At 43.0% G+C, this 12,169-nt stretch overlaps 1 protein-coding gene across 5 annotated transcripts in view; it reads left to right on the forward strand.

The window, feature by feature from the left end:
* oxnad1 (oxidoreductase NAD-binding domain containing 1) overlaps positions 1-12,169 on the forward strand; it is a 69,971-nt gene that overhangs the window by 37,976 nt on the left and 19,826 nt on the right. The window contains exons 6-8 of one of the 5 annotated variants that reach the window (XM_068005982.1): positions 3,025-3,133; positions 9,555-9,752; positions 10,080-10,127. In XM_068005982.1, the coding sequence (XP_067862083.1) occupies positions 3,025-3,133; positions 9,555-9,706 (261 nt within the window). In that variant the 3' untranslated portion in view covers positions 9,707-9,752; positions 10,080-10,127. Of the gene's footprint in view, positions 1-3,024; positions 3,134-9,554; positions 10,060-10,079; positions 11,559-12,169 lie in introns of those variants that run through there. The other 4 variants (XM_068006001.1, XM_068005992.1, XM_068005972.1 and 1 more) reach the window with 4 other exon arrangements.

Genomic DNA, 12,169 nt, shown 5'->3' on the forward strand with positions numbered 1-12,169 from the left:
CCTTCTCGTTAATCCATTTTTGGAGAATAGGAATCTTCAGATCAAAGCTAAAAGGAGAGAAATTGCCAGCGCTTTCTCCTAAGATTGTACCCTTTTTTTGCCAATACCTACTTTTTCTCTAGAATGAGCAATGTTGGCAAGGTCATATTTGGGTCACCTGTGGGGGTGGGCTACTTTCTTTGGTAAAATACTGTGGATGCTGGAAATCTGAAGTAGAAACAAAAGATGCTGGAAAAACTCAACAAGTGAGGCAGCATCTTTGGAGAAAGAAACAGAGTTAACGTTTCAGGTCGAAGACCTTTCGTCAGAACTGAAAGATGTTAGAGTTAAAATTTTTAAGCAAATACAGAGCCAGGGAAAGTGGGGGAATACCTGTGATAGAGAAGAGGGCAAGAATGATTAAAGAACAAAAGGGATGATGGTGCAAGATGAAGAGGGTGGTAATGGGACAATTTAAGAAACAAAAGATCGGTCTAGAGGAGCTGTAAATGGCGGCAGCGGAACCATAACCAGCAGCTGCAGTCCAATAAATAAAAGAAGGGAAATAAATAAATGGGAGCAGTGGTTATGATCTGAAGTTATTGAAATCAATGAGTCCGGAAGGTTGTAAAGTGCCTAAACGAAAGCTGTTCCTTGAGCTTATGTTGAGCTTCATTGGAACAGTGTAAGAGGCCGAGGACAGAAAGGTCAGAGTGGGAGTGGGACGGGGAATTAAAATGGCAAGCGACCAGCAGGTCAGGGTCACGCTTGCAGATTGAGCAGAGGTGTTCAGCAAAGTGATCACCCGACCTGCGTTTGGTCTCCCCAATGTAAAGGAGGCCGCATTGTGAGCAGCAAATAGGAATCTTCAGATCAAAGCTAAATGGAGAGAAATTGTCAGCACTTTCTCCTGAGATTGTACCTTTTTTATTTTGCCGATACCTACTTTATCTCTAGAATGGGCAATGTCCGGAATAAAATGTTCCCGTCCCACTTCCACTCTGGCCTCTCTGTCCTCGGCCTGTTCCAATGAAGCTCAACGGAAGCTCAAGAAACAGCACCTCCCCTTTCGTTTAGGCACTTTACAACCTTCCGGACTCTACATTGATTTCAATAACGTCAGATCATAACCGCTGCTCCCATTTATTTATTTATTTTTTTCTTTTTGTTGGACTGCAGCTGATGGTTATGGTTCTGCTGTTGCCATTTACAGCTACTCTAGACTGATCTTTTGTTTCTTAACCTGTCCCATTACTACCCTCCTTGCCTTGCACCAACATCCCTTTTGTCACTTCATCACTCTTGCCCTCTACCCTATCACAGACCTTCCCTTATGTTCTTTCTTCTACTCCCCTCCCTCCCCACTTTCCCTGGCTCTATACTTGCTTAAAAACTTAACTCTAACATCTTCCTGTTCTGACGAAAGTTCTTCGACCTGAAACGTTAACTCTGTTTCTTTCTCCATAGATGCTGCCTCACTTGCTGAGCTTTTCCAGCATTTTCTGTTTTTATTTCTACTTTCTTCAGTGATCATTTTACAACTGAGTGACTTCCTAGATCGCTTCAGAGGCCATTAATAGTTAACCACTTGGTGTGGGATTGGAGACATAGATAGGGGTGGCATGTTCCCTTCCCTCAAAAACATTAACAGATCAGTTGGGTTTTTTTATAACGGTCTGGCCGTTTTCATGGTCAACCCATAAATTAACAGATTTGCTGCATTCATTTTCACTTCTTGCCTTTTTGGGATTTGTAATCACAGCCTCTAGGTTGCTAGTCCAGTATCATAATTACGACACTACAAGATATAAATGGATTGGTCAGGTGGGCAGAAAAGTGGCAAATGGAATTCAATCCAGAGAAGTGTGAGGTAATGCATTTGGGGAGGGCAAACAAGGCAAGGGTGCACACAATAAATGGGAGGATACTGAAAGGTGTAGAGGAAGTGAGGGACCTTGGAGTGCATGTCCACAGATCCCTGAAGGTAGCAGGACAGGTAGATAAGGTGGTTAAGAAGGCATATGGAATACTTTCCTTTATTAGCCGAGGCAAAGAATATAAGTGCAGGGAGGTTATGCTAGAACTGTATAAAACACTAGTTAGGCCATAGCTTGATTACTGTGTGCAGTTCTGGTCACCACATTACAGGAAGGATGTGATTGCACTAGAGAGGGTGCAGAGGAGCTTTACGAGGATATTGCCAGGACTGGAGAATTCTTAGCTATGAGGAAAGATTGGATAGGCTGGGGTTGTTGTCTTTGGAACAGAGGAGGCTGAGGGGTGATTTAATTGAGGTATGAAAAATTATGAGAGGCCTAGATAAAGTGGCTAGGAAGGACCTATTTCCCTTAGCAGTGAGGTCAATAACCAGGGGGCATAGATTTAAAGTGATTGGTGGAAGGATTAGAGGGGAGCTGAGGAAAAATGTTTTCACCCACAGGGTGGTAGGGGTCTGGAACTCACTGCCTGAAAGGGTGGTAGAGGCAGAAACCCTCAACTCATTTAAAAAGTACCTGGATGTGCACCTGAAGTGCTGTGACCTACAAGGATACGGAGCAAGTGCTGGAAATTGGGAATAGGCTGGGTGGCACATTTTTGGTGGACATGATGGGCCGAATGGCCTCCTTCTGCGCTGTAAATTTTCTATGATACCACAATCTAATTCAATCGGTTCTAAAGTTTTGTTTTTGGAAAAAAAATCCCAAACTTGTCTCACTGATTTCGTAAAGCAAGAATATTAACGGCATTGTTGTATATTAGTAAATGTTATCTCTTTCTACCGCCTTCCCCCAACTCTTCCCTCCACCCACCTCCCCCAACCCAAGAACATTCTCAAGAAGGTAAACTGATTGTATCCAAGGATACAGTCAGTGTCCCTTTTTGATGCCAACTAGACCAGGAAGGGAACGGGTTGCCTCCCCTTTTGTTTCTCTTCTTTTCCCTAGCCTCTTTTCTATCTCTCCTTTTCTCATCCATCATAGCCTTTTATTGTTTGAGCAATGTTTGGTTAGTATACAACTAATACTGTACCAATTTAACTTCCAGAGAAACATCATAAACCTGGCAAAGGAGTTTCCTGGAAAAATCAGCTGTCATGTTCATGTGACACAGCAAACCTCCGAAATACCTGGAGATATCCAACCTTATGTGACTGGTAAGCTTTAGTGTGTTCCTATGGCTAAACCAAACGTACCCATAAAGTACCGATGCAAGTCCCAGATAAGAGACCGTTAGCTAAGATAGAAGCCCATGGAATCGAGGGAAAAGTACGGACTTGGTTAGGAAGTTGGCTGAGCGAAAGACGACAGAATAGGGATAATGGGTAGATACTCACATTGGCAGGATGTGACTAGTGGAGTCCCACAGGGATCTGTCTTGGGGCCTCAATTATTCACAATATTTATTAACGACTTAGATGAAGGCATAGAAAGTCTCATATCTAAGTTTGCTGATGACACAAAGATTGGTGGCATTGTAAGCAGTGGAGATGAAAACATAAAATTACAAAGCGATATTGATAGATTAGGTGAATGGGCAAAACTGTGGCAAATGGAATTCAATGTAGACAAATGTGAGGTCATCCACTTTGGATCAAAAAAGGATAGAACAGAGTACTTTCTAAATGGTAAAAAGTTAATAACAGTGGATGTCCAAAGGGACTAAGGGGTTCAGGTACATAGATCATTGAAGTGTCATGAACAGGTACAGAAAATAATCAAGAAGGCAAATGGAATGCTGGCCTTTATATCTAGAGGACTAGAGTACAAGGGGGCAGAAGTTATGCTGCAGCTATACAAAACCCTGGTTAGACCGCACCTGGAGTACTGTGAGCAGTTCTGGGCACCGCACCTTCGGAAGGACATATTGGCCTTGGAGGGAGCGCAGCGTAGGTTTACTAGAATGATACCCGGACTTCAAGGGATAAGTTACGAGGAGAGATTACACAAATTGGGGTTGTATTCTCTAATAGAGTTTCGAAGGTTATGGGGTGATCTGATCGAAGTTTATAAGATATTAAGGGGAACGGATAGGGTGGATAGAGAGAAACTATTTCCGCTGGTTGGGGATTTTAGGAGCGAGATTAGAAAACATTTCTACACACAAAGGGTTGTAGAAGTTTGGAACTCTCTTCCGCAAACGGCAATTGATACTAGCTCAATTGCTAAATTTAAATCTGAGATAGATAGCTTTTTGGCAATCGAAGGTATTAAGGGATATGGGCCAAAGGCAGGTATATGGAGTTAGATCACAGATCAGCCATGATCTTATCAAATGGCGGAGCAGGCACGAGGGGCTGAATGGCCTACTCCTGTTCCTATGTTCCTAAGTCTTATTAAGTTCAGTATTGTAAACAATTTTACAACACCAAGTTATAGTCCAACAATTTTATTTTTAATCCCACAAGCTTTCGGAGGCTTCCCCCTTCCTCAGGTGGTGGGGGAAGCCTCCGAAAACTTGTGGGATTAAAAATAAAATTGTTGGACTATAACTTGGTGTTGTAAAATTGTTTACAATTGTCAACCCCAGTCCATCACCAGCATCTCCACATCATAAGTTCAATATGTTGGTAGAGATGGCACTATTGCTCAGTTTTATTGTAAGCAAAAGCAATGTTCTTAAAGTAACCAATGTCTTCAAATAGAAATGAAAAGAAAAACTATGACTGCTTGAAAACGTATATTAAAAACAAAAATTACTGGAAATACGCGGCAAGCTGATCAGTTGACGTTTCAGGTTGTTACTTTTAAGAACTGTTTTTAAAATCTTATGTACAAAAGCAAACATTCCTTTTTAATTTCAATTGTTCTCGGTCACAAATTCATGCAGTGTGAACATAGTGTTCTATATGTGTGGTTCAGTGCATATAACATGTTGAGTGAGCCTCACATAGCAGTTCTGTTGAGACTTTTTGGTGACTACTATTGTTCTATACTTTTGGGGCTGCTTGTTGTAGCCATATCGATGCCTGTTCCATCCTTTTCACTGCAGTGTTATAGCTTCATGAATTTGCACACAGATGAAGGTCATGTCTACTGCCATCCCTATGGTGGCAGTAACACAGTCTGGTATTGCCACCGACAGGATGTAGATCTTCTGCAGAGTAATTCAGGTTCTCTGGAATGTGTAATTTGATTCAGTCATTGTCAGGCAGGCTACAGAGTTCAGAGAACACATAGCACTGGCTCTCCAGAGTTCGGAGGCAAAGGTGCGAGGCCATGGAGGGATTTCAACATTTGGATGAGAATTTTAAAATCAAGGTGTTGGTGGACCAGAAGCTAATTTAGGTCAGCAAGCACAGGGGTGATGGTGAACAAGACTTGCTGTGAGTTAGGATACGTGCAGCAGAGTTTTGGATGTACTCAAGTATATTGAGGGTGGAAGATGGGAGGTCAGCCAGGAGAGCATTGGGTTAGTCAAATCTGGAGGTAACAAAGGCATGGATGAGGGTATCAGCAGCAGATGAGCTGAGCTAGGGGCAAAGATGCGTGATGTTACGGAGGTGGAATTAGGTGGTCTTGGTGATGGAGCAGGTATGTGGTCGGAAGCTTATCTCGGGGTCACGTAGTCTGGTTCAGCCTCAGATAGTGACCAGGGAGAGGGATGGAGTCGGTGGCTAGGGAACAGAGTTTGCAACGAGGACCAAAGACAATGGCTTCAGTCTTCCCAATATTTAGTTGGAGGAAATTTTTGCTTATCCAGTACTGGATGTCGGACAAGCAGTGTGACAAATCAAGAGCAGTGGAGGTGGTGGTGAGGTAGAGCTGGGTGTCGTCAGCATATATGTGGAACCTGACGTGTTTTCGGATGATGTCGCTGAGGAGTAGTATATAGATGAGAAGAGGAGGAAGCCCAGGATAGATCCTTGGAGGACTCCAACAGTGGGGGAGTGGGAAGAGAAGCCATTGCAGGTGATTCTCTCGCTATGACTGGATAGATAAGTATGGAACCAGGCGAGCGCAGTCCCACCCAGCAGGGCGATTGAGGAGGATGGTGTGGTCAACTGTGTCAAAAGCTGCAGACAGGTTGAGAAGGATGAGGAGGGATCGTTTGCCATGGTTCCAGTTACATAGGATGGCATTTGTGACTTTGATAAGGGTCAAATCAGTGTGGCAGGGGCGGAAACATGATTGGCACAGATTTGGGAGGCGACAACACATTCAGGGACTTTGGAGAAGAAAGGGAGGTTGGAGATGGGGCGGTACTTAGCAAGGACAGAGGGATCAAGAGTGTGTTTTTTAAGGAGTGGGGTGATGATGGCAGATTTAAATGGGAGGGGGACAGTACCTGAGGAGAGGGAACAGTTAACAATATCAGCTAACATTGGGGCCAGGAAGGGAAGTTGGATGGTCAGCAGTTTGGTGAGAATAGGGTCGAGGGAGCAGGCGTGGGGGTCTCATGGTCAAGATGAGCTTGGAGAGGGCATGAGGGGAGAAAGGAGAGAAACTAGAGAAAGATGCAAGTTCAGGGCTAGGGCTGGGGGGAGCCATGGGGGAAGTTTGGCTTGGTGGGCTGGGGAAGGGAGGAATGTGGCAGAGGCAGCTGAATAGATGGTCTCAATCTTAGTGACAATTTAGTCCATGAGTTCCTTGCATCTGTTGTTGGAGGTGAGGGCGGAGGAGGCAGGGGAGAGGGGTTTAAGAAGATGGTTCGTAGTGGAGGAGAAGCCGGGAGTTATCTTTGCATCCCTGGAATTTTGGCAGAAGAGAGCACGACCCGATAGTCCTTTATGGTCCAGCCAGATCCGGCGATGAATGGCTAAACCAGTTGTCTGCCATAAACATTCAAGTCTGCGTCCCTTGGACTCAAGGGAGTGGAGATAAGGGCCATAGTAAGGGAACGACGAGAGTGAGAAAGAGTAATGGGTTTTAATGGTGGCAAGGTCATCAAAGGTGAAGGTTGATTAAGCACATCGGTAGCTGCAGAAATGTCATGGTAAATGGAAGGCCAAAGGCTAGACAGTTGGGGATTTGAAATTGCAGTTGCAAGTGACTTGGGGGAGAGTTTTTTCCAGGGGCGAACACAGAAGAAAGTGGGATTGGGAGGGTGGAGGAGGAGGTGGGTGGTGAGGGATACAAGGAGGTGATCAGAGATGGCCTTATCTGTTATTGATATGATGGGAGTAGAGAGGCCACTTGAGATGGCAAGGTCGATGGGGTGGGGGAGTTTATATGGAGGGAGAGATTAAGGGTGAATAGGAGGGCAGTGAACTCTGAGGAGAGAAAGCATGATGAGTTGAGATGGAGTTGAAGTGACCGAGGATGAGAAGTCGCTTGGTGCAGAGACTGAGGGAAGAAAGCATTGAAGATATCTCAGTGAGAAACTTGTCGTGGGTGGTAGAGAATGAGGATTTTAAAGGAGAGGTGAGATGCTCAAAGGGAGAGGAGTAGGAGGACAGCCGAGGTATAATTTGGTGATAAGGGCCACACCATCACTGCGACGGTCTAGGCGGGACAAGTGGTGGAAGATGTAGCCAGGTGGGGAGGCTTCATTAAGGGGGAAGGTGTCATCACCAGTCAGCCAGGTTTTGATCAATGCCATGATGTCAATGCAATTATCCACAATAAGCTAGTGGATGGCAAGGGCCTTGTTCACAAATGAATGGACATTCTAGAGGGAGATGTGATGAGGAACAGTGTTGGCTGATCCGCTAGCAGAATCCATAGGGTCAGCGCTAGGAGGGGTGAGCGGTACGGGAAGGAGATTTGCAAGATTAGCCCCTATCAGGTGGGCTGGGCGGACAGTCGGTGAGAGAGTACAATGGGGAAGTTGGTGGTGGTGCTCGTAAGGAGGCAGCGGCGTGTGCCTTGATGGGTCCTTCGGAGAATGCCAAGAAGGGCACAGAGGAAAGCTGTAGGCTTATCTAAGAGGGAGTCCAGCCTGGGACGGTGGCAGGAGATCAGGAAGGTTGAGGAGTGGTGAAGGGTTGGGTGGGGATTTGTGGGGGCAGAGTACTTGAGGGGAAAAATGAAATGAGGCAGCCAAAACGCGCATGTGAATGGATGTGGAAACTCAAGTTACATAGGCGTGGTTACATAGAAAGATTAGGATAAATATGTCCTTGTAATAAACAGGGAATAGAGAAGAGACAATAGGAGGGAGTCCAAAGTTAAAGTCAGAGGTCCCGTGGTGGGATAATGTTGGCGTTGATAGGGTGGAGTCTGCTTGGAGCATCGACAAACTGATGTCTAGGTTCGAAGATGGGTGTGGAGGGCAAGCCAATAAGTTGCCTCCAATTCCATTTGCTCTCATTTTTGTTAACTGTCTGTTATGTGGAACCTTGTTAAACGCTATCATCATGATCTGATTTTAAAAACTCCCACCGAACTCCCCTGTTTGCTGAAGGAGCGAGGCTTCCACATCGAGCAGCCTCCCACCTTGCTTTGACTCTGAAAATGCTCCACACCAGGCCAACCCAGCAATTGACTTGTGGCCTCATGAACGGGGACTGCAAGGTCATGTGGGGGGCTGTAGCTATTTCACTGTGAGGCTGAATTTGACAAATCCACAGCACTATTTTACATAATTTGAGCTGCAAGATTGATTTAGTGAGGCGCATTTTATTCAACGAGAACGGGTGAGGGCGACGTCATTGGAAGTGACGTCACTAGCAGAGCCGTAGCTTTCTAGCATACGCTGAGTGATGTCATTGGGTGGCCTGGCACATGCGCAGGAGTACATTCCCACTCTGTCACTAATCGCTGACATCAAACTAAACACTCCGGCAGAGAGCAACAGTGACTGATGGAGCATTGTGTGTGGGCCATGGATTGTTTTCAGGTTTATTGGATAAAAAGTGGGGATGAGTTGGAGACTGTGGGGAACACCATCTTTTACATTACAAAGTGAATAGTGACACTGCTTTCGATGATGTCACTTACTGCACATGTGCCACGCTTTCCAAGAAAACAACTCGCTGCCGTTCGTGCTCGAGGGTGATCCAGGTCTAACGGGCGTGGGGGACAAACGTGATCCATCTCTCCATCTGGACCATGTTCTCCCTCATTCTTCTTCCACCACCACCCCCCCCCGCCCCCCCCCCCCCCCCACCTTGCGTTGTCCCTTCTGCCCTGCTTCTGCTTCACTCCTGTGCCCCCCTGCCTTGAGCACATAATCCAGGCTGACATTCAAGTGTAGTCTGCCTTCTCGGGTGGATGCAAAAGATCCTATGGCACTATTCGAAAAAGAGCAGGGGAATTTTCCTGGTGTCCTGACCAATGCTTATCCCTCAACCAACACTTAAAAAACAGATTATACAGTCATTTATCTCATTGCTGTTTGTGGGACCTTGTTTGCAAATTAGCTGCCACATTTCCCTACATCACAACAGTGATTTTACTTTTAAATAAAAAAACAATTCATTGGTTGTGAAGTGCTTTCGGATGTCCTGAGGTCATGAATCTTATAAATGCAAGTTTGTTTCTTTTCTTACTGCTGTTCACCTCCATATCACGTGTTGAAGAACATGACAGATATGAGTTGTGGCGCCAATGTGCATTTAATTATAGATGATGTGGTTTAGGAGCTAATCATTTTTAGATGCAATTCTTTAATTATAATTTTAATTTTTATTTTAGCTGGAAGAATATCTGAAAGGACTCTGGCACATGTGTCAAAGGATAGCCTCTGTTATATTTGTGGTCCACGTCCAATGATAGAGTCTGTCTCTGAACAGCTGGAAAAACTTGGTGTCCCTAAAGAAAGTATCATTTTTGAGAAGTGGTGGTAGTGCAAGTCTAAAAAGGCAATTCCCCCAACACTGTCCTCATGTTCTGGTAATCAAAGTATTATTTACTCGGGCATTACATATTGTTCTCCGGTGGTCTGTCTTTGCTATCAGCACCAGTAAAAGTGCTGGACAGTGCTGAAGTTGGAGTTTAAGATCAGTATCATTGGGTATGATGTTATTCTTGTAGTGAATGTCTCCACATGGGATGTTATATCATGTTGCTTTTAAATTGCTCCTGTGAAATATCTGAAATCTTAAAATATTCAGTTAGTAAATGTTTATCTGATTTTCACATTTTTTTCCATAATTATGTTCTTTGTAATGTTGAACAGTATATACTTGTTGAAAACAGAAAGCATCTTTTCTTTTACAGAAAATGTCAACACTTTGAAAATAAGAAAAGAATTAACACTGGCTGACATGTAATTTCCATTTTTAAAATTCACCATCCATTGTTTTATAAGTTAGCTTTTTGATTAAGTGACGTGATGCAATTAACTACTTTCATTTATTTATTTAGAGCATAACAATTTATTTTTATTCAAAGCTCCCCATTACTTAAGTTTTTTTTTAACAATCTTCATTTTATTCAATGTAATAAAAACCTCTATGTTGGACCTTGATTTAAAAACTTGAATATCAGCAGAGTCCAAGTGAAATCTGCATCAAATGTACATGTTAGTTATGTCTTAAATGGACCCAGAAAGTGATCAGTAATGATGACCATAAAGCTGATGTCTCCCTTCCTCCTAGAACGTTGTCCCTGGGCTGTCTATTGTTTGATTCCTCCTGTTTCATGAATGTCTACTGCCTGACCTGCCAATTTGATGACTAAGTCCAATACATTTAAACTCATCATTTTAACACCTCTTTTCCCCCTCCCTCAGTTTTTTATTTATATGAAGGGTGATGCAGGCTCACCGTTCCCAGACTACCTTTGGTTTGATTTTATTGCCTTTGAGTTTGTTTTTTTATTTCCAACTAGATCAACGCTGCTGAATCTTGAGTAGTTGCATACCCCACAATCTTATCAGTCCACAGCTCCCTAAAACAACAAGGTTCAACAGCATTTAATTTATGAATTGTGGAACCACATTTAGCCCAACCAGCAAACATATTTTAAATTAATTTGTGCGATTTCTGGCAGTATTACCACCACCTGCTCTTTACTTGGTGCCTGATGCTGGTTTTTGGTTGGGTAAGGAATTGAAAGTTGACTGATTTTCTCATTGATGCCAGGCAATAACCAAGGTGAATGAATAGTAATCTGTTCAGAAAATTATACGCCATTTCGAGTGTAGCCAGACCAATAGTTTCACAAGTCTAGCTGCTGTACATTTTTATCCTTTGCGAGTTGCACAAAATTAATAGAGCAATGTTGATTTTATATAGTTTCATTCTGAGTGTTAATTAGGTTTCTGAATTATCACTGGTTGTTTAATATAAAAGTAAGAGCAGTTAATTGTCACATTAGTTTTGCAATGCATTTTAAATTGCCCCACCAACATAATTCAGTGGCTATGCCTAATGTGACTCATGCATTTGAAAACTCCTGTAATATAGTCACTAGTACAAATATCTTACATGCAAGCTTTGGGTAGACCAATATGGTGCATACATTGGCTGTGACTTCACCATTACTGGCCAAGGAGTAATATTGGATTTGGTAAATTATCATGAATTTCTGCAGATCAGGATTATATATTTGCGCATTTAATGAGTGATTGCCCTTTGAATTTGGTTTACAGAATTTTAAAATGCTGAAATTTTCTTCGATCTTTTACAGAACTGTGTTGTCAAAAGTGGTATCTCTTGTGCAAAGTGAATACTAGATGAATAATAAATTATTTAGACTCCTTTTTTACTGTGCTTTTTTCTTGAAACTGCATTTCTCATTTGTTGCACTCCACATATAATGGATATGAAGCTAATCTAAGAGGGAAAATCATGTGGAGAGCCTGTTTCTTTTAAGAGTGAATATAGCCACATGATATTCATTTCTGATGCCCCATAACAGCAATTCTCAGAAATCTCCAGTTCCTTTTCTCCCACAATTTACATCAGTCATGCAGTGTCTACTTTGTTGTTGCAAAATACATGTTCATCTGCTGTTCCAAAAGTTCTTTTGAATGTGATAGTGGTTAGTTTTATTATTATTTTTTTTAACTTTCTACTTAATAGAAAATTGAAACAAGTATTAGTGCAGAAGGTCATTCACGGCTTCAAATGGCTATGCACTATGCCTTTGATGTCTTCCTCTAGGTTTCAGGAGGGAGTGTGGCACTGACGATTGAATGTGTTGAGTGCCTGCTGTTTCAACCTAAATGGAAGCAATGGCGTTACAAGAAGCATCATAAGCTGTCTGTCTAAAAACTATGAAGCTGTCTAGTGATAAGTACAGGATAAATCTTTATCAGGCTGTTACAAAAGAAAATACTCAATATGGTGTGCTTTCACATTGTG

The sequence above is a fragment of the Heptranchias perlo genome, chromosome 2 (genome assembly GCF_035084215.1).
Source record: "Heptranchias perlo isolate sHepPer1 chromosome 2, sHepPer1.hap1, whole genome shotgun sequence".
NCBI lineage: Eukaryota > Metazoa > Chordata > Chondrichthyes > Hexanchiformes > Hexanchidae > Heptranchias > Heptranchias perlo.